The sequence below is a fragment of the Tursiops truncatus genome, chromosome 6, assembly GCF_011762595.2.
Source record: "Tursiops truncatus isolate mTurTru1 chromosome 6, mTurTru1.mat.Y, whole genome shotgun sequence".
In the NCBI taxonomy this organism is placed as follows: Eukaryota; Metazoa; Chordata; class Mammalia; order Artiodactyla; family Delphinidae; genus Tursiops; species Tursiops truncatus.
Window position 1 is genome coordinate 21,070,516 of NC_047039.1, and position 21,921 is coordinate 21,092,436.

The 21,921-nt window shown below is 48.7% G+C and overlaps 1 protein-coding gene across 3 annotated transcripts in view; it reads right to left on the reverse strand.

Annotated features, from left to right (window-relative positions):
• The window catches only part of SYK (spleen associated tyrosine kinase), a 96,669-nt gene that overhangs the window by 41,958 nt on the left and 32,790 nt on the right, over window positions 1-21,921 (reverse strand). For all 3 annotated transcript variants that reach the window (XM_019936291.3, XM_019936290.3, XM_019936292.3), the window contains exons 2-3: window positions 12,963-13,391; window positions 10,460-10,620 (exon numbers count right to left, since the gene is read on the reverse strand). In XM_019936291.3, the coding sequence (XP_019791850.1) occupies window positions 10,460-10,620; window positions 12,963-13,364 (563 nt within the window). In that variant the 5' untranslated portion in view covers window positions 13,365-13,391. The remainder of the gene's footprint in view (window positions 1-10,459; window positions 10,621-12,962; window positions 13,392-21,921) is intronic.

The window sequence follows — 21,921 nt, forward strand, 5'->3', positions numbered from 1 at the left end:
GAAAAAAGTCAGGGCATGCTGGACACAAGGGTGCAGGAAGTGGTGTCCTGTAACAGGTGGGTGTGAGTGAGCGGCCTTCTGCGATGCTGCTTTTGTTTTAGTTCTTGACTCCAGTGGTGTTTGCTTTAGAATTATCCATTAAGCTGCACTTACAGAGTGACTCACTCTTCTGTGTGTTTCGTATTTTCGTAAGAAAAACAGCATTAAAAGAGAGCTGATGCAAGGCAGAAATAGAGCATCTCTTGCTCTTGGGCAGTGATTTCTGCAAAGGCACACGCTTCCTTGAGGCTCCCCCCGAGAATAGGTCCCAGAGGAGTTTCTCTCCCAGAGCTCCAGCCAGGCAACCTGTTTCAGCTCCCGGGATGCCAGTGGCGACAGCTACCTGGTGAGCACAATCTAAGGACCGGGAGGCACAGGGACAGGCTGTGGACATGCAGCCTGAGCAGCCCCCGAAGCAGCTGGCAGGAAACGAGGGCAGAGAAGGGAAACCCACAGGCCCAACATCTGTAGGTGGCAAAGCCCAGAGGCTTGGTGACACTAACGGCCAGTAACTGTGAGGTGTCTGCTGGCTGCAGGCAGATCCTGGGCTGGGCTATTTTTAATCTAACATATGGAAAATACTGGTTTGGAAGCTGAAGTAGCTCCTCCTCCTGGCCCCCTCCTGTTCCTCAGAAAGCCCCCCTCTGCCCTGGGACACCCGCCAGGTTTGTCACATGGACGCCCAAAGGGGAAAGAGCAAAGACTAGTCTTGCACCTTCTCTTGGGGTTGCTGGCCTCCATCCTCCAGGTCAACTATCTTCAGTCATGTTCCCGGAAGCCCCAGAATACTGTATTTTTTCCCAGTGAATCTCTTGGAACAAGCAGGCTCACGACAGATTTGTGTTTTGCTACGACAGGGTGTGGGACTTCAGCGCTCTTGAACTGCGAAGTTGTCCTAACTGGCCTTAAGACCATCTTGAGGTCCTTGGTGAGAGGGCAGGAGAGCCACCTTGCCTCTGCGGGTGGATGGTCTCAGGCTCTGCGATGAGCAGGCCTTGCACCTCACAGACACCAAGCACTTGGCCAAGCTGAGGTGGGGAGAGTGTTCGTTCTGCCAGGCACAGCCTGGGGGGGCTGAAGCCCTTTTCCACCCTCCTATGACCTCCTGGATCGGAGAAAACATGTGGTAATGATGCCCAGATACTGACAGGGAAGTGAGGACCAGGAGGTGGTGGGACCCTCAAGGTGACCTCCACCCAGCAAGGTCTGGGGACAGTGCATTGTGTCTGCTGCAGACAGAACAGGACAGCTGGGGCACATCCTAGCCCACCAGGCATTCTCACTGTCCTGTGCATTTGTTTTCCCATGGGCAGAGTAGAGCGTGGCTGGCTGGAGGGGAAAGGGGGTGCCTGGGATAAGCTGTGTACCTATGGCCCGGATGGGCTGTACAAAGAGACAGGGAGGGGCTCACTTCCAGGGCTGACGCTGTATCGGGTGGTCAGATACTGTGGCATGGGGCCCAAAGGTGGCTTCGAGACAGCAGCTGAGGAAGGAAGGAGAGGATATGGGAGTGGCACGCCCAGTAGTATGCTTGCCAGTATAACGCTGAGAGCATCCCCAGACTCAGGAGAGGTATCAGCGCTAATGATCCACGGAAGACAAGAGGAAATGCAACTTCTGGGTGCTTTTGCTTTGCACTATAGCAAAATTTAGGCACGTGAGCATTCCATACATGCAATGAAAGCAGGATCAATATGGAACACAGGTCTAAATGTGGGGCCATGCCAAGCTATTCTTTCACACATCTGCCTTTTAAAAAGTTTTATCAATTCCCCTCTCTCTCCCTCTGCTCTAGTTTATGAGGTGAAACTAGGTCATGCTGCTTCTCCTCCAGCTTCATGGGGACCTTGATCAGACCAATGAAGTGATACTGACGTTAGTCCACAACCCCTTTTAAACTTTTCACTTCAGACAGGCCATGACCCTTTATGCTGACCTGCGGCTGCAGAACCACACGTGTCGAATAAAATGGCACACTTTGATCCATGATGGCAACACCTAAGAGCGCTCACAGAACTCAGCTTTTATTGTGGCATATGAGGGTCATGCAGTCTCATTCATCTATGAATAAGGTTTTTTCTAAACCCAGAGATCACTTTTGAAATTTAAATATATAACAAAAAGTGAGTTATAACTTAAGGAGGGAAAAGTGAGTGGCAAATAAGAGCAAAAAAAAAAAAAGTGAGATTTAGCTAAGGACAAACACCAATATCAGTGCTGCAGTGGACAGGGGGAGAACAACCCGGGCCAGCAGCAAGGTGGGCACCTGAACCTGAGATTCCCCCATTAAAGCAAGGACGGTGAAGAAGAAAACCTCTTCAACTCCGGAGAACAGTGTTCCCAGCATAGAACACTCAGGAGTCCCACAGATGAATATCAATCAAATACGAGCTCAAAAAGATCACCCAAAACATAAGGAAACAGGAGTTATAAGAAAGAGGTCAGGGAGGGAAAAAGAGCAGGAGAGACAGAGATTTATACACCTAAGGACTTTCTGTATTGGAATCATCAGATACAGAATATAAGCTAACTATACATGAAATATTCAAAGAGACAAAAGATGGAATCACAAAAACTAGCAAGCAATAAGATACTCTCAAAAATATAGAGGACTATTTGAGAAACAACAAAAACAAATGGAATTTCTAGAAATTTTTTAAAAATATAACTGATGGAAAAAGCCAGTGGATGGGTTTAAAGTAGATTAGATACAGATGAGGTAAAAATTAATGAACTGGAAGACAAATCCAAGAACATTACATAGTTCAGTGCAAAGAGAAAAGGCAATAGAAACTAAGAAAGAATAGAGGATAAATTAAGAAGGTCTAAAACACGTTTAATAGGAGCCTCTGAAGGAAGAAATAAGAAAGAAGGATGATAATACTTGAAAAAAATAGATGAGTATTTTCCAGAACTGATGAAAGAATCCATGGTTGTAGGAAGCACAGATACAGGACAACCACTGGCTTAGCTTTAAACATATTACCTTGTTCATCTCTGTAACAACTCAGGTAACACAGTAGTTTCCCCTTTTTATCATTCAGTAAGCTGAGGTCAGAGAGATGAATTAAGCTATCTAACTCACAGAGCTATTAAGTGGCTGTGCTTGCCTGACTTAAGTTTCTACAAATAGAAGCAGTTTCAAGGTTAACTCTGTCTCAACCAGTCAAATAATACAGGAACATTCCCTAATGCACATATGGTTAAAGACCCTCCAATGAACTTGGAAAATCTCAAATGATCACTATTCTTAACGTAGCTTAGGTAGGCATCCAGCATCTTGAGCAGGCTCAAATATGGTCCTCAGACCAGCATCACTTGAGAACTTGTTAGAAATCCAAATTCCTGAGATATAACTCAGGCCTAGTGAGTTAAAAACTGGGGGGTGGGGGTGTGTGGTTTGACCCAGCAATCTGTGCTTTAACCAGCATCCAGGTGGTCTGCACACAAACAGAAGGTTGAGAATCACTGCTTACATCATCTGCTCTGGACTTTTTATCCATCCTGTGGAACCCTACTGAAGGTACTGTTTTCATTCTTCATCCTTTCTCCTAGTTTACATTTGTTCCTTGCTCATGGGGAATACAAGTGTAGATTCTTACAAGCTATCTCAATGTCTCTGAAAAAATGTAGCATATTCTGAATACATTTTATCCTGGTTACCTTACACTGAGTTGTACTTGCACTGAAAAAGATTACTAATAGCTATTTCCAAAGAGAGGCATCCACCTGCCATCCAGTATACCTGATGGGGAAGGGGGAGAGGGAGGGGGAGGGCATTGGTGAAAGGTATTGTTCTAATATTCAAGGATGGCCGGTATGTCACCCAGTGTCCCCAAGCCAGGTCCAACCTGGACAAGGACCACATGGTTTAGCACATTCCTGATTCTGGGTGCACACAACCCTTTTCCTTAGAAAGCCACTGTCACCAAATCTTCTAGTACCCAGTTGTGTACAGAATGGTGTATGCCCTCATTGGACCATCTGTGCATGTTGCTCATTGTTTTACCTATAGGTTCCCCTGGAAGGCCTCCTACAGGGCCCCGAACATTAGAGGAATGAATAAGTGAATGTGTGTGTGTGTGTGTGTGTGTGTGTGTGTGTGTACGCGTACATGTGTGTAAAGGAGGAGAGGGTGTGAGGGGCATCAGGCTATAATGGAGAAGGATGTGGTGGGGAAGGGAAGGGAAGAAAAGGGAGGAAGGGAGAAAACAATGAGAATGTCATACTCCATCTAGAAAATGGCTAATGAAGAAGGGATGACTCAAAGATTAAAGTGTTTATTTCTCCTTGAAAGGGACAGGGGAAGGAAGATCTGGGGTACCTGGATTTCAGATGCACATAAGAGCACATCACACAGGGAACTCAATTGTTCTGCAGGGCTGGAAAGGTGGTTGACTGTGGAGGGCATGTGAAGGATAAACGGCACCACTACTTGGTACCTGCTCAGAGGCCTCTGCACTGTCTTTTTTTCTGCATACAGGGCACCAGGCTACCTGGGATGACTGTCACATATTAAAGAGCTGTCATGAGAAAAGCGTGGGTCGAGGAGTCCCACCCATCATATGCAACAACCACAGGCCAGCGCAGGGTGCTGAGGCCCACCCCCAACTGCAGGGGATGTAACGCTCTACGACCTCAGGACCCGCGAAGCCCACAGGTCACAGCTCGTACACTCCCCAGCACGTGTGCCTCTCAGACCCTCGGACTCCAACTCTCCTGGGCTTCCTCTAGGCCTTTGTTCTCACCTTCCTGCCCTGCCCACACTACTCAGCTATGGCATGGGCAACACTCGCTCTTGACTTCTGCAAACTACTGTCCTGGTCTAAGACCTGACTCTCTGCCATCTCTCCCCCTGCAGAACCCTCATTCCCCTCTCTTCAGAATCCAGGGGACCAGCCCAGAGGTCAGGGTCTTCCTCAGGACCTCACAAGTCTCTCAGACCTGACTGCACCACTGGTTTGGCCCAGGAGACTCGATCTGGCAGCACCTCGTCCCCACCTGCTCTCCTGGGATCTCCTTCAATCCCCTCCACCTCTTAGTCCCACGGCAACGCTGGCCTGGCGTTCACCAAGCATTTCCAAAATAAGACCTGCAGTCAGCACCTCTTGCCTTCCACCATTCTCACCCAGCGGCTCTGGGCACAGCCGCCCCAGCACTCATCCTGCTGTGGCTCTTCCTCCCTCCTGATGGAGTCCAGAACTGCCTTACTACCACCTCAACCTCAGCTAAATCTAATCGGCCAGTTTAAGGATCATTTGGCAAATATTACAGTTGGTGTGTAAATAGGATGACCCTCTGGTCTGAGACAGCCCTGCTGACCCCTGCTGTAACCCCTCCCATCATGTTATCGGCCCCCTTTCCCTCTCCCTGAGTGGACAATCCATTCCCCAGTCCACCCCTTAGGGTCAGGAGGGACTTCCTGTCTGGTTGGACAGCCTTTCCTTCACACAACTTGTCACTCCTGCCCTGCTCCTGGGCCAGGCCACACTCAGGTGGCAGTGTTGACCCCTAAGACTCTGCACTGACACTTCTTCCTGCCCAGGACCACTTTCTTTTCTTTCTCTACTGATTCTCTTCTCCTCACTGCTCAGAACACAGCTGAAACGTTCCTTTCCCCAGAAAAAGATTCCTACCACTGAGAGATTCCTACCTGTTCTGAGCACTTGGGCTCCACCCGTGAAGATGGAGGCCAGTCCCTGCACTTGGGCATGCAGAACAAGTGGGACTGACGGACAACAAACAAGCGAACAGAAATAAAGATACCAACAGTGTCATTAGATGGGACGACCGTGATGGATGGAGCGGGACATGTAGTCACACGTCACACAGTTTGCAGTATGTGTTTCTGAATTTAACATCTTCCCCTAGGCTGTAAGCACGGTGCAGGCAGGGACTAAAGTCTAGTTTGTCACAGTCCTATCACAATGCCTGGCACACATCTGGTGGAATGCATTATTTTGTGGAATGAGAGGCTATTTTTGCAGCTTTTTTTTTTTTTTTTTTTTTAAACAGCATACTTCTAAAGTCAGAGAATAAGAACTACAGTGAAAATGGCATTGGCGACTTACTGGTTTGATGACTCCTTTGACAAATCTGAGATACTACCTTTTCTGTGCCATGTTAATTCAGCCATTTGGAGAGCTGCCATCTGTGTATTTTACAGGTCACCTAGAACTCACTCTTGACTCTGTAAGACTTTCAAGGACATTTAGCCAAAAACAATAAAATGTTTTCCTGGGTACTAAGCACAAAGCAAGTGACAATTCCATTGCTTTTCGTTTGCAGAACATGGAAATTTTAGAGCGTTTTTGTTCTGAGATCCCTTACATGATGACACAAAGGGACTAGTACATTACATTTCAGCAGATGTGATGTGCTCTTGGAGCAGCACTTGTGAATGTGAGCTCTGAGCTGTCCTGCACGAACCACATGGTGAGATACTTCTGAACTGGACAGTCAGAGAACCATTGACCACAGCCCGTCCCCATGGCCTCGTTTGGCCCAAGCAGGGCCCAGCAGTGTGACCACATGGCCTTAGAGTTTTGTATGATTTGTAAAAGATATTTAATCACAGCCAGAGAAGACCACTCTTTCTTCCACTCCAACTTCCTTTTCCAGAGTTGACAATGATCCTAAAAATAGACATGCATTACTCAGAATGAGGTGTGAACCTAGAGGAAGGACTGAGTTTTCTTTTTTCAAAATGAAGAAAATACTACCAAATTATTGTCAAATGAAGAGGGAAACACTATACTGTCAAAAGATGTAGAAAATAAAAGGTGCTATAGACATGTGTCAGGAACTTAAGTAAAAATAAAAATATTACTTTTTCTAAATTTTGTATGTTTAAGGTATTGATAAGTTTTTTAAAAATTGTAAATCTTTGTGATTTTTTTCTCACTCTAAAATATACTGTATTGTATACCTAATTTTGTGTTCTTTCTTAAAGAGGGTCTCCAAATTATATATACGCTTTGGACCCCACCAATTCTGGATCCTTCCTTTGGGGGAGAGGATACAACATTTTTGGAAAGTAAGCTTTGTTTCTCTTTCCTAACAAATCTATTTTGTAGTCACGCCTGAGCTGTGGCTAATTTCTCAAAATGGCAAACTGTGCTGTCATATGAGGCCTCAGAGAGCTGAGGGGACTCATCCCCAACACAGCCTGTCCACTCTGCCTCTGTCCCTGATGTCACAAATGAGGCAGAGCTCCAGCCCTGACCCACAGGACCTGGGCTGAGGGTCCCTGTCTGGTGTTCCCATCTGGCCAGCCAGACCCCAGACACAGGCAGGTGCCTTAGTCAGAATACCACAGGCTGAGGGGCTTTAAAAACAGACGTTTCTCTCAGTTCTGGAGGCTGGAAGTCTTGGATCACGATGCTGGTGAAAGCCTGTTCCCTGGCATGTAGACAGCCGCCATCTGGCTGTATGCTCACGTACGTGGCCTTGCCTCTCTGGTGCAGGCAGAGTCCAGCCTCCTCCTTTTCATAGATAATCCCATCATGGGGCCCCATCTTCATGGCTTCGTCTAAACCTAATCATCTCTCAAAGGCCCCACCTCCACATCTGTTACACTGGGGGCTGGGGCTTCAACATACAAATCTGTGGGGACACAAACATTCAGCCCATCATAGCAGATGATGAAAAGCCACCTCTAGAAATGCCACAGATGACTGCAAGGGAGGGTCTATAGGCCACACTGTCCATCTCCTCTGTAAAGAGCCTTTATTCTCCAAGGACAGTACAAAGTCCCTGACAGCCACTCTTCACAAAGCCACTCCTGAACAGTCCCAGCCAAGCTGTGTGTACAGGAGACAAGAGCGGGGAGCGGGCATTCTGAGTAATGTGCCCTGGTACCACGCCTTGCATGGGGAGAACGGTGGAGCCAGAGACAGTGGACGCCTTGGATGTGGCTTTTGCTTCTGCTTCCTCTCAGCTCAGACGTGCCAGGGACACCACATTCCAGCTCTCATCTCCTACTTGCCTGACAGCCTTGGGCAAGCTCCTCTGTGCCTAAGTCCTTGTTTGAAAATCAAGGGATTTAGACCATTAGCAGTGAGGTCCCTTCTGGCTCAGGGGTTCTGCTACTGCAAATGGATTTCATACCATAGTTCAAGAGGAGAGAAAATATGTACAGTGTGGCCGGTGAGCATGCTCACTTCTGCACCTCTGCACTGGCTCTTTTCTTTTTTTTTTTTTTTTTTTTGCCGTACGCGGGCCTCTCACTGTCGTGGCCTCTCCTGTTGCAAAGCACAGGCTCCAGATGCGCAGGCTCAGCGGCCATGGCTCACGGGCCCAGCTGCTCTGCGGCATGTGGGATCTTCCCGGACCGGTGCACGAATCCGTGTCCCCTGCATTGGCAGGCGGACTCCCAACCACTGCGCCACCAGGGAAACCCTGCACTGGCTCTTTTTTACACGCAGCCAGACGGGTACCATTGAACTTCAGTTGGATCTGCCCTAACACCTTCCCGAAGCTGGACAGACTGGTTTGCCCAAAGCAAAGTCCTCCCAATGCCCGAGAGCCCTCAGTAAACTGGCCCCCATCCTCCATTTCTCCCCCTCTCACTCTGCACCAGCCACAGTGGCCTCGTGGTGGCCTGGCCCTCCTAGCACACTCCTGGCCTCTGGGCACCCACACATGCTGTTCCCTCATCAGGATGGCTCCCAGCTGCTTTCAGGTCTCTGCTCAAATGTCTCCTTCACAGTCAGGCCCTTCCTTGCCATCCAGCATAAAACAGAACCCCCAACCACAGCGTGCTCTAGTCCCTTCCTTAAATGCTCCGATGCGCTGTGCAACTCTTGTTCAATCATTCAGTGTCTACTTCTGCCAGTGACATGTGGGCCCCACGAGGCAGACACCTCCGTCTCCAATGCCCAGGACGGAGCTGGTTTCCAGTGCCTCACGCAACTGTGGACACCAATAAATGCTGGTCCACAGATGGACGAGTCAGTTTAAATGATGGGAAAGTAGGCAGGAGACACATTCTTTAGGGAAACCTGGATAAGGCCGGAGAAGACCCAGTTGGAAGGACCCCACAACTGTGGGGCTGTCCCAGGGTGGGTGCTCCCTGCAACACCCCCTTGTCTAAGTGGGGAGCAGACGGTCTCCCTGAATGCAGCTCTTCCCCGGCGAGAGTCTGAGCCCAGGCTTCTGAACCGGTGAGAAGGCAGAGGTCTTGCTGTTTGGATAACCCAACTTGGGGCTGACTTAACGTACCAAGATGCCATGTATGCAGTCCCATGAGAGGTGTGTTGGAAATTATTCCTAAGAAGTTGGTTCAAACCTCAGGGGAAAATGAGCTGATAGGTGCCACACTGAGGGCAAAAAATATCCCTCTGTCCCATGATTTCTGCCAGTGGCCATTACTGCATCCACTAAGCCATCATCCCAGTCATGCAGTGTGCCAGCCTGGGCTGCTCTGGACTTGTTTTTAGGATTTTTTTTTTTTAAGAGTATTGTGTTTAAGATCATTTCTTAAATAATAGGGATTATAGGAAAGTCTGAGGAAAATTCTTTACATAGATGGATACTCAGAGAAAACACTTCAATTCTAGGAAAAGTTTACAGTGCCAGCTGGGTGTGACTCCACATCCTTGGTCACGGGGCTACACTGCTGTGTAAGTGTCCGAGGCCAGATTGGGGCACCCAGTCAGCATGTCCGGGGCGGGGGTCACTGAGCAGTGACAAACACAGGTGAGCATGCCTTGGCTGGCAGCCCCCCGGCAACCCACCAGCCACAGCACCTCAGGGGAATGAGGTCGACACCTGTCCAAGACAGCTCCTTGCCCTCTCTGGACCACCGACCCTGCCCCGAGGCAGCCTACATCTCCAGCACCTCCAGGACTGAGGTGCACTGAGCACTGAGGATAAGAGTGAGCAGGCCTTGAGACACACACCTCATTTCTGAGATTATGAGGCCAGAGTCTGCACACCTGCTTGTGATCAAGTTCCTGCACTAACCTTTCATATGAGCGACTCCCAGCAAATTTTCTTTACTATCCATCCTACTGGTACTTCTCCCCAAAGAGAAGAAAAGTCTGAGATCTTGGAGCAAATGTGAGCAATCACACTGCAGTATCTTTAGCTTGGATGGATAGCCACAGATAGTGTTATGCATCCCATGTTTATCATTAAAAGCAGAATACGTGGCTGAACAGATATTCTTCAATGATGTCCCTTGGTGCCCAAGAAAAATGTTCACTTTGGGGCCATACTGGGCAAAACAAATGCTGAATTCCATGAGATGGCTTCAATTTGAGATGTCTGTGCAGCCAACCAACACACGTGTTTTGATGATAGCCCATGATCCCTTCCCCAAAGTCACCAGGACTCCAGGAATGTGGAGGCTGAGCTACCCCTAACTGTCCAAGCAGGCCTGGAGCTACTGGGTGAAGGGAAAAGACACAATACTTACAAAAACTTTCCATTTGTCTTTGATCCTACCAGGACAATCTGCTCAGATTCATCCCGAGAGATTTTTCCGTGGAACCAGGGCATTTTTTCATGGGCTGTGGTGGCGATCAGCTTCTCCAGCTGAGGTTTCTGGCTGATAATGGCCTGCTCGAGAGCTTGACCCTGTCACGAGGAGAAGAGAGTGAAGCCATACCAAGCGAAAGTGACGAGAAAGACGCAGAAAGCATTTCCAATCTATCCTAAGTCCTGACATGGTAAAATGTCATCACATTTATTTATGTGTTTGTATGTTCATTCAATAAATAAAGCCAATAGATCTTATATATTGTTTAAGTGCCTTCAAGTATATAACTAACAAAATAGACTTTAGGATACAGAAGTGGGCACTTTAAAAGCCACATTGGGCTTCAGAAACCATCTGGTATAATCCATGAGGTCTAGAGAATGGTCTTCCTGCCCTCTTCCAATCAGTCGCCTCCTAGAACTGACTGTTCTGTGTTAGACGCTGATCACATAATAACAATCAGGAAGATGTAAGACGTGCTTTTTCCTGTCTGCCTCTACAAGGCTTCACTCTGAGCACTTACACATGTTGCTGCCTGTAACTGCAAGAGATGTGATCACAGAAAGAGGAGATAAACCTTGACAACATGGAAAACAAAAATGAGAAAAAGGCTGACAGCTGGGTGAATTCGCTTCTTCAACTGTTCTTAGTGGGAGAGAAATAGATATCTTTCACAGTAGTAAATAAACAACCTGAGCTGATTATTCCAAGTTATAAAAAGAATCAGAAGTGAAAATAAAAACATAACCAACCCACGTGAGGAGATGGAAGGGGGGAGGGAAGGCAGAAGGGAAGGTGAATTTGAAAATTTTGTCATGCTTCACAGATGGAATGAAAAACAAAAGCAGTAATAGTTACATACCAGAGAGGCATCCGATTCAAAGTGAGCAGAGGGCAAAAGCAAAAGGGTGTGGAATACTACTCGGCCATAATAAGGAACAGACCCCTGACACACAGCTGACTCACGAATGCATTATGCGGAGTGTAAGAAGCTGGTCTGAAAAGGCTACATGCTGTGTGAGTCCATTTATATGCATTCTGGACAAGGCAAAACTATAGGGACATAAATCAGATGAGGAGTTGCCAGGGGCTGGGGTTGGGGGTGAACATGAGGATGCTTGATGGGTGATGGAACTGTTGCATGCCTTGACTGGGGTCGGGGGCTACATGATGCCATGTGATTGTCAAAAAATCATAGAACCAAGGCTTCCCTGGTGGTGCAGTGGTTGAGAGTCCGCCTGCCGATGCAGGGGACACGGGTTCGTGTCCCGGTCCGGGAAGATCCCACATGCCGCGGAGCGGCTGGGCCTGTGAGCCATGGCCGCTGAGCCTGCGCGTCCGGAGCCTGTGCTCCGCAACGGGAGAGGCCACAACAGTGAGAGGCCCGCGTACCGCAAAAAAAATAAATAAAAATAAAAATCATAGAACCATATACCTAAAAAGGATGAATTTCACAGTGTGTAAATTACACCTCAATAAATCTGATTTATCTGATTTTAAAAAAGAGTAAAAAGATGGTCTAAGACTTATGTAATGAATACTGATGAAAAATACTGAATACATAGTATCTGTTTGCAAGACTGAATTCAGTGCAGAACATATTAAAGGAGTAAAGAAGTAGGTGTATAGAATCCTCAGAAAGCCTGTAGTGTCATACATCCACATGGATATATAGAAAACATACATCCAGGAAACACAAGGAAATGGTTGAACACGTGGGTCTGAGCAGGAGACCATCAGCCAGCCTGGTGGCTCCTGATATCAAGTGCTGTTGAGAGTGTGGCAGGAATGTAAGTTGTCACAACCTCTGGGACCTTTCTGGATGACAACCTGTCAATATGTCCGAATCCTTCACTGTGGCAAATCCAACCTGTTCAGGGTTATCCTGCTGATGCTGCATAAAGCGTTAGGAGAATGTTACTAGCAGGATTATTTATAAACAATGAAGATGTCCATCAATAGGTACTAGTAAAATAAATTATGGTGCACAGGAGGGACCATCAGGCAGCCAGTAACAGGCTGATGCAGCTGTGTGTCTATGGACATGGAAAGTTCTGCAAGAGATATTATGAAGGTGTGAAATCAAGTGCCAATCAGTGTGTCCAGTATGACCCTCTTGGGTAAATAAAAACCAGTATATGCCTGTGATGCCTCTCTGAAAGGGCCCAGCACGAATTGGGTAACAGTGGTTTCCTGTGGTGGAGAAACCACATGGCTGGCACTGTAGGGGCCCACCCTCTCAAGTGTGACCGCAAAAGAGGAAAGGCTGTCTTCTTGGAGTGAGGCATTTGGGGGCCCACGCTGATGACTAAGGGATAGGTTGCTTATCTGAGGCACCACTGCATGGCTCTCATGCAACTGGGTGCCTGTGTGGAATCCCAGGGCCGGCGAGCACACGAGACCGTGCACTGCCGTCGCCGGGGGACCGGCTGCCGCCCACCTGTAGGTTCCATGTCTGTTTCACATACTCCCGGATGAGGTTCTCCTTCAGGTCCTCAAAGGGGCCGGTTTTGGGCTGCACCCCGGGCGGCCGGTTGAAGGGCTTCTTGAGGAGGCAGATGAGGCCATCCAGCTCCTGGGAGTGGTAGTGGCAAAGCTCGGCGGGGCTGCTGTGGGCCCTGCCGCCTGAGATGGCGTAGGTCCCGTTTAGCTCCCGCTCAATGGTGTAGTGATGCGCCTTCCGGTCGTGCGCCACCGACAGGGCAAAGCCGCCCAGGTAGTTGCGGCTCTGGCGCAGCAGGTAGAGCCCGTCGCTCATGCCCCCCTGGGCCAGGTAGTCTTCTGCCTCCTCCCGGGTGATGTTGCCGAAGAAGAAGGGCAGGTGGTTAGCGCTGTCGCCCATCCCTGCGCCTTCCCCTCAAGTGTCCACCTGGCAAAACAAAGACGGGGCAGTGGTCAGGACCTGAGCGGCACGACACTGTTAGAGCACCGACCCTCCAGATAAGGAGACAAGTCCTCCCGCCAGGCAGAAGCTCTTCCCTCTGAGACTCGGATCTAGAGCCTGAACTAACTGTGCCCTCGTCCTTTCTGCCCACATAACCATTACATTTCCAAACACACCCTCTCAGTATTGAACCAAGAAACAGAGCATTGGACCAATGCAGTCAAATTAATCTTTTGTGTGCATGTGTGGGTCGGGGGGTGGGGGGACAGAGAATTCTAAGAGACAAACTAAAAAGAGAAGTCCCCTTCCAAAACAGGGCTTAGGAGCTCTCTGACAGTCAGTGGGGCACAGGGGCAGAACCCAGACGAGCCCCTTGTTCTCTGGAGATGCAGTTGTCCAGAACACTCACGCTGGTCAGAGTTATGTGCAGTGAAGATGTCACTGGACTCCTTCTACGTGAACATTGAGGGTCTACTGTGTCACACGCTATAGCTGGACACCAGAGAGCTGAGCACTGGCCACATTTATATATGTCAAACCTCTGGCCAGGAGGTTGGACGGGCAAGTGGCTGCCCTGAGGCATGAAAGTGCCATCCTCCCAGAGCCCCAGGCCTCAGAGACACACTGTCCCCTTCCCACCCTCCTCCGGACCACTTCCTGGCACCCGTCTTGTACCATCCGCCGGAACAGTATCGAAGAAATAGTGCAGGTTCCACATTTGATGAGGACACCTGTCACCAAAAACAGATACTTCTCACACTAAACAGAAACACACTTCAGAGGGGAAGTGTGAAGGCAGTGAGTGCAATTGGACAGGAAGACTGTTTGATCATTTGTGGTTGTAGATGAGAAGGATCTATAATGCCAGTCCAAAAAGTATCTAAAATAGTGTATATTTTAACCAAAAGGGGATTTTCATCAATGGAAAAGTATCTAGATGACTGCATCTGTGCATCTAGGGAGCAAAGCACATACCCCTTCATGTTATACACACAGACATGCACACAGACACCCAAAGAAACACACACAGACCCACACACCACACACATACAGAGACACAGATACACACACACATGATTATGTGAAACAGCCTCTTCTCAACAGGACTTACCTTACAAAAGACAGTAGAACATAGTGCCTGCCTGGTAGAGGTAACAGAATTTTCTCCAGGCAATACTGCCAAATCCTGAGTGAGCCCCCCAAAAGACATGGGTTTTATTATAATTAGATTGTACAAATAATTTTCTCATTTGCTCCTCTTAATATCTGACTATCAATCACTAATTTTTCTTTGTCAATGTTTCTAAACATTCATCTTCCAGCAAGGTTTTGTTTTCTCTTATAAGTACCATCCATATTTGCTCTTAAAGCAAAGACATCTGCTATTAACCAAAAGACATCCCTGGAAAGACGGTGAGTAGATGTGTCTTTGGGGAGCAGTAGTTCCCTTCTGCTTCTTTCTTCTTCTCAGGCTAATCCCTCTATGCCATTTGTGTTACAGTTTCAGCCCCTGCCCCCCCATCCCCCAAAGAGTGAGGGCTCTGGACTCCTTTCTCATGCTCTGCTCTGTTCCTGCAGTGGGTCTTCCAGGGCCTCACCTATCTGTCATGCACAGTGAGCCCACCTGCACTTCCAACTCCTGTCCCCTGCAGCCCAGCACGTTTCCAACCTCCACGTGCCTACACATCACCTGAACTCTGTTAAGCGCAGGGGCCAACCGAGCTGCAGTGCCAACAATCTGGGTGATGCTGATGCTGGGCCCCTGACCGTATCTGAGGCTGAGATCTCCATGTACTACCCCCTGCCTTCCTCAGCCCAGGCCCTCCCCCAGCCAGGAACCCAGAGTCCTTCAAGAGTCCTTGCTTTCTCTCAGGCTGGTTTCCCAAATGGCTGTGGTGTGTGTTCCGTTCCCTCTGTATCTCTTACCACTGCCCTTTCTAATGCACCCTCCCAGCTGCACTGCTGTAAGCACTGATGTCCTGCTGCCCTGCCATCCCCTCCCCTCCTATTCTGCTTCATCTGCCCCGTAGGCCCACAGTTCCCTGCAGCTTGCCCCATCCCTCTCTGCCTATCAGCCTCATTCCTAGCAGGCTCGGTCCACAGGCCACGGCTGTCCCCTCCTATCTCCTTGCTTACACACTCCCTCTGCTTGAGGGACACACCATCTTGCACACCTGCCCCAGATGCACCCTTGATCTCAGCTGTCCCTAGTGCTTGGGACTTCTCACAGAGCTGCCACCCACCACTGGCCTCAACAGTAAGTCTTCAAAAACAATATTGTAAGTGTTTACAAATATTTTTTAATTTACATAAACCTTAACAACTATTATTTTTAAAATTCATCAGTTTGCCACTAAGATTTACATCGGTGCTGGCCCTCTGCTGTGAATCCCACATTGAAGCGAACCAACATGACAAGATAGAAGACAGGCGGAAAGGCAGCCTGCCAGGCCCATCTTCCAAGCCCATGAGGGATGCTCCTGAATGGCTCTGATGGTGCATGTCAGACTCACCCCTAAGCAGGTGGTACCTCTCTGGCTTCCCTGGGAGGGGAAAGGCCTGGCTGCCCTCGGTGTCAGCAGTGCCTGGCCAAGCAGCCCTTTTATAATGGTGTGATTTCCTGGGCTGGAGGTGACACTGGGAGAGGGCCTGAGCAAATGCACTGGGCCGTTGCCGTTGGCGGTGGTTTTGACAGTAGAGATGGTTTACTGCAAGGACAGCTTAGGGCACATTCTTGGGCTATTTAATTTGGGAGATGAACAACATCTGCGATGCCTTCTCAGGACCGGCTCCCACCACTGCCCACCCGGGGCCTTCTCCACAACACAGGCCACGGTGATGGGAGACGGTCACCTTCATTGCAGCCGCTGTCCACAGAAGCTGCGTGACCGCACTGCTGCTCTCAGCCCTGTTCCTCAGACAGTAGCTCTCGCTCACTATGGTAAATAAGTACAGACAGCAGCTTCCCCGCTGTGCTGTGTACTCCCCTCCACAAGCCCGTTGACTTGGGCCCCTCTCCGTCCACACTTGCTCACAGGCACTGCTTAAATCTTCCTTTTCTTTGGACCCCAGGGAAAGTCTGTAGCTCAAACTCTGTTTAACACACACAGGGATAATACTCTCCTCAACAGTGCCTAGAACTTGCTACCTATTTTTTTTGTCTATTTCAACATTCCCAGTTATTTCTCGCCATGTGTGAAATCACTTTATTGTGATAAATCAGCTTTATTCCAAAGCTCAAAACTGAGAAACAAAAGAGGCCGTTGGTCCCCGTGGACCAGGCCCCCCAACTCCTCCCCAAACACCCCCAGCACCTCGGCTGGTGCACAGGTAGCTCTTGAGTAAGGTGAGGCTTCATGCTATTGCCAGGTCAGTGCCTCAAAACACTACAGCATTGGGGAGGGTTGGATTGGGAGTTTGGGACTAGCAGATGTAAGCTATTACATATAGAATGGATAAACAACAAGGGTCTATTGTGTAGCACAGGGGACTATATTTGATGTCCTGTAATAAACCATAATGGAAAAGAATATGAAAAAGAATATATATGTATAACTGAATCACTTTGCTGTATACCTGAAACTAATACAACACTGTAAATCGACTATACTTCAATTAAAAAAAAAAATAACACTACAGTATCATTTCCCTTTTGGGGCCTTTTTATGACACAGGTTCAAGGTGGATTTCACACTAGAAAAATGTTTTATAACATGAAATAATGTTTTGTGATGCCTAGGCAGCCTATCCCCCTTCCTGGCTTAGTTTTTCTCTAGAGCACACCTCCATGGGTAACAATCCTTTAACACACTGTAACTTGCTGTTGAATTGGATTCTTGTCTCGGTCCCTGCACCAGAGCGGCAGCTCTGAGAGGTGAGAAGAGGATGCCTTTGTTCACTGCCCTGTCTCGGCACACAGCAGGTGGTCAAAAATATTTGTTGATTAATAGGTATTGTAATAGGGAAGAACAAATCTGACTCCATATTGGATGTGTTTCTCTTACTTTAACCTTTGTATTCTATTGCTTTTGCTACAAGTTAATCACTAAAGAGATGTTGCCCATAGCTTAGAGAACACATAATGGCCCATCTCTGGAAACCCTGCCTCCCATGCCTGAGTGTTAAGCTAAAATACCTTTGTTTAGCTCACAGGAAATATCCTGACAAGGCCCACCTGTGAGTGGCCGCAGGAAAAGAAGAAATTAACACATTGCCTGCAGGGTCTGGCCAGAACCAGGAAATATTTGCAACAACTTAGTGTCAACCTTTTTTACTTTACCTCCTTACCTCCCCCTCTTTGCTCTAGAAAAGAAACTAGCATCCAAACCCCAGTAAAATGGTTCTTTGGGACAGTAGTCCATCATCTTCTCGGTCTGAATAAAGTTGCTATTCCTTGCCCCAATACCTCATCTCTCAATGTATTGGCCTGTCGTACGCCGATCTTGGACTTGATAACAGTATGATTAAGTGAAAGCAGCTTTCAAAATAATGTGTCCAGAGCAATCTAGTTTTGTTTTTAAAAGGTTATATGTACCCAAGTATGTAATAACATACACCTAGAGAGTCAGAAAAGAGACATAAAGTCTGAGAGGACAGTGGGTATGGAGGAAGAACCCTGGCTGGTTTTACTGGCCTCTTTTATATTTTCTGTCAAAGCCTCTGCACTGCCCCATCCTCTTCTGCCTACTGTCCTCTGCCTGGCCTTTACTCCACACTCCATTAATCTGCTCTTGCCAATGCCACCAACCTCTAAATGGCCAAACTCAAGGTCACTCCTCTGGCCCTATCTTGCTTGACCTCCCAGCAGTGCTGGCTGCCACCCAGCACTCCCACTTCAGTGGGTCAGTCCCTCTTCTTGGCCAACCCCTCCCCAGTCCACGGCTCCTTCCTTCACTTAATCTGCAACCCAGTGTTGGGTCTTCAGCTGCATCTTCTCCCAGCACACGGCCCCACTGCCAACGACGTGCCCATGGATCCCACATCCATCTCTCCAGGCTGAGCTCCTGACCTAAACGCTGTTTACCTGACGTTTCCACCTGAACATCTAAAGGGCAACTCAACCTTCAGGTGCCTAAAACGGGACTTTCAATTGCTCACGCTTGGTCCTCCCTGAGCCCCTTCTAATTGAGGAAATGACACCAACTCTAACCAGTTGCTCAGGACGAGACCCTAGAGACTTTCAGGATCCCTCCTTTTCACTCATCATGCATGTCTAATCCACTAGCTTAGAAAAGAACATGTTTTCTTTCGGATGTGTCCAGGCCACCCTGGAACATGTCCCTTTGAGAAGCAGTGAGCTCCATTCAGAGACCAATGGGCTCCATCACGGGCTGGGGAATCTCAAAGGAGGTTGGATCAGCTGGTCTCCAGGGATCTCTTATCAGTTTTCCTCTAAAACATATCCCAAAGCCATGTCTTCTCTCTTTTTCCCCTGACATTCCCTGGGTAGAAGGTCCATCACCTCTCACTCACGTGGATGGAAGTCTTACCCATTAGTTCTCCCTTCCACCCAGCCCTCCTCATGGACCATTCCCCACACAGCAGGCAGAATGATGCTAGCAAGCCATCTCCCTCTCCCAGACACATCCCAAACCCTCTTCCTCCGGCCTTCAAGCCCTACTTGGTTAGGCCCGAGCCCCCTCCTCACCTTGCCCACTTTCCCATCTCACCCGTGCTTACCACGTCCAGCCACACCACCCTCCTTCCTGTCCCAGATGCTGTACTTTCCCCCATGGCTGGTTTCCTCCTTCTCAGGCCTGTGGTCTCAACTCATGTCACCTCCTCAGAGGGGCGCATGCTGATGGCCGAGTCTAAGGTGGCTTCATGACCCAGTTCATCTTTATCTCCTGAAAAGGTTTATTTCCTGCATCACATTCACCACAAGCCTGCCCTCGTACAAGGTAAGGTCCAAGGTCTGGAAGTATCGACCTGCATCCCCAACACTTAGGGGCTTCCCAGGGGCTCACAAAATACCTATTAAATGGAAACCTGCTGATCTCTCCTTTTTAGAGTTTCTACAGTGAATAATGCCATTGCTTTACTAATATAAACTCTCACTGTGCAGCTGCTGCTTCGCCCAGGTGGAGAGCATGGTTGCAGAGTCAGAGAACCTCGGAGAACATGCGTCCAACCTCCTTCGAGACCCACACAATTCCAATTTGCCCAAGACCCTCTTAAAGGTATAGTTGGCTTCAATGCCACCACCGCCGAGATCTAAACACACAAGTGCACAGGCCCCTCTTGGGCTGCTGTCGGTAGCCCACAAATGCAGCCATGGGTGGCCTCAGCTCCCAGTATCCACACTGGGTTTCTAGCAAATGAAAAGCTGCCCTTTTCACATGTGGTCAAAGCACGTCCCCCACCCTTGATTTACACACTAAGACCGCTGCATTTGCCCCCTCTCACACTCATTTTGTTGGTCTCACCCATTTCCATCTGTCACCTTTCATTAAATCAGCACCGGGCTTCTCAACCTCGGCACTCTTGACATCTGGGTTGGATCATTCTCTGCTCTGGGGGCTGTCTTGTCCACTATAGGCTGGGGTAGCAGCAATCCTGGCCTCCGGCCACTAATTCCAGCAGTTTCCTCCCATTCCCCAATCATGGCAACCATTTCCAGACATTGCCAAATGTTCCCTGGGGGCAGTGTCCCCAAATGTCCCTTGACTGGAAGCCACTGTGTTAGTGGTTTGGCCTGTCCACAAATCTGATGTGTTCCTTCCACTGCTCGAGCACCTGCACCAATAAATTAGATAAATGAATATCCCTCTATCGAATGATCACTCTGAGCACAGGACAGGGAGAGGTGGAAAGGATCAGAGCCCCGTGGAAGTAAATGTGCGCTGACCCTGGAGGAGAGCTAGGGGTGCAGAGCAGAGTCTGGGAGCCGGACAGGCTGGTGTCCCATCCCAGCTTGTGTGACCCGGGCACATTAGCATCACAGGTCTGCACCTGTGAGAGCGATGACGGTGGCACCAAAGTCGCCGTAACTCACCGCAGTCATGATGGAGAGTGTGGAGGGGTGCCCATGACAACTGGTACCTCACAAGTGGGAGTTCCGAATAAAAGAGAGAAGGAGTGGTTCATGGTGGAATGGTGAAGGGGAGGTATGGGCAGCCCACACTTGAAAGGAGAGTGTGTGTGTGTGTGTGTGTGTGTGTGTGTGTGCGCACGCAACCCCAGTAGACACCTTCACAAAGGCAAGATGGAGGCTTGAATGGAACCACAGACAATGTTTTCTTACTTTAAAATCCTGCCTAGTCAGGTAAGGCTTCATCCTCCATTCAATGCACTCTGAGGAGTTACATCTAGAATAGAGCCTATATCATCCCTGGGCTTTGATTCTGGCTGCCCACCGCCCCACACCCCACCTAGGAGCCCCACCAGCAGCCCTCCCAGAGCCTGCAGAAACGAATTCCTGTGACCTACGATGAGCCCCTTGAATCCAACTAGCACTCTCATGTCTTCCTCATTCGATCTAAGCAGTACTGTATCCTTTTGCACTTCCTGACATGTTACAATCTCCCCTGCCAACTAGACTCTCACAGTGCATTTCCCCAGTCCCAGAACCAAGGCTGCCTGCATGACCTTTGCCCTTTAAAATGCATTTAGCTTTGAAAATATCACTAAGTTCTAGCTTATCAGACAGCAGTTTCATAGATTAAGAGGAATAGCCCAGGCTTGTCATCATAAACAAAATGTTTCAGATAAGATTTGAGCTAATTTTTTTTAAAAAAGTCACATTTCTGGGGGCAGCCTGAGTGGAAGATTAGATACAGCTGCTCACATCTAGCCTAGTAGCTGAAAAAGCTGTCTGGAACCCACAACTCAGGTGGAAGGAAATTTCGTCCCCAGCACAGGACAACCAGAGTGAAGTCAACGTGATGAAGCGGGGCTGGGCTCTGCATGCTCACCCACCTCAGCTTTATAACCTATTTTTTCCTTGTCTGCATCCTGAAAGCCATTAGAATAGATACTCCGTAAGGATCAGTATGTTTACTGTATTGTTCCCTACTGCCTAGAACAGAGGCTACCCTAAGAATGGGCCTCCACCCTGCAAAGCTCGGTAGAGAATTATTATAGAATGTATACATGGCAGGCAGCCTCCTAGATGACGCCATCAAGCCTCACCTCTTGGTTCCAGGCCTTCGTGTGGTCCCTCCCACACTGACTGAGGGCTGCCTGCACAGTGAGAGTGTGGAATGCCTGAGCCTAGTCTGTAAAGGCCTTTACAATTTACGCCTGGTCTCTGGGTCTCTCACCCTCGGAGAGGCCAGATGCCAAGTCGTGAGGATGCTCAAGCAGCTCTTTGGGGAACTGAGGCCTGCAGATAACAGCCAGCATGGACTTGCCACCCATAGGAGGGAGTCACCTCAGAAGAGGGTCCTCTAGGCCCAATGAGCCTTCAGACTATGCAGCACATGTGACTGCAGCCTCATAGGAGACCCTGATCCAGGCCAACCCATCTCAAATTCCTGACCCACAGACACTGTGAGGGATGCTAAATGATTATTGC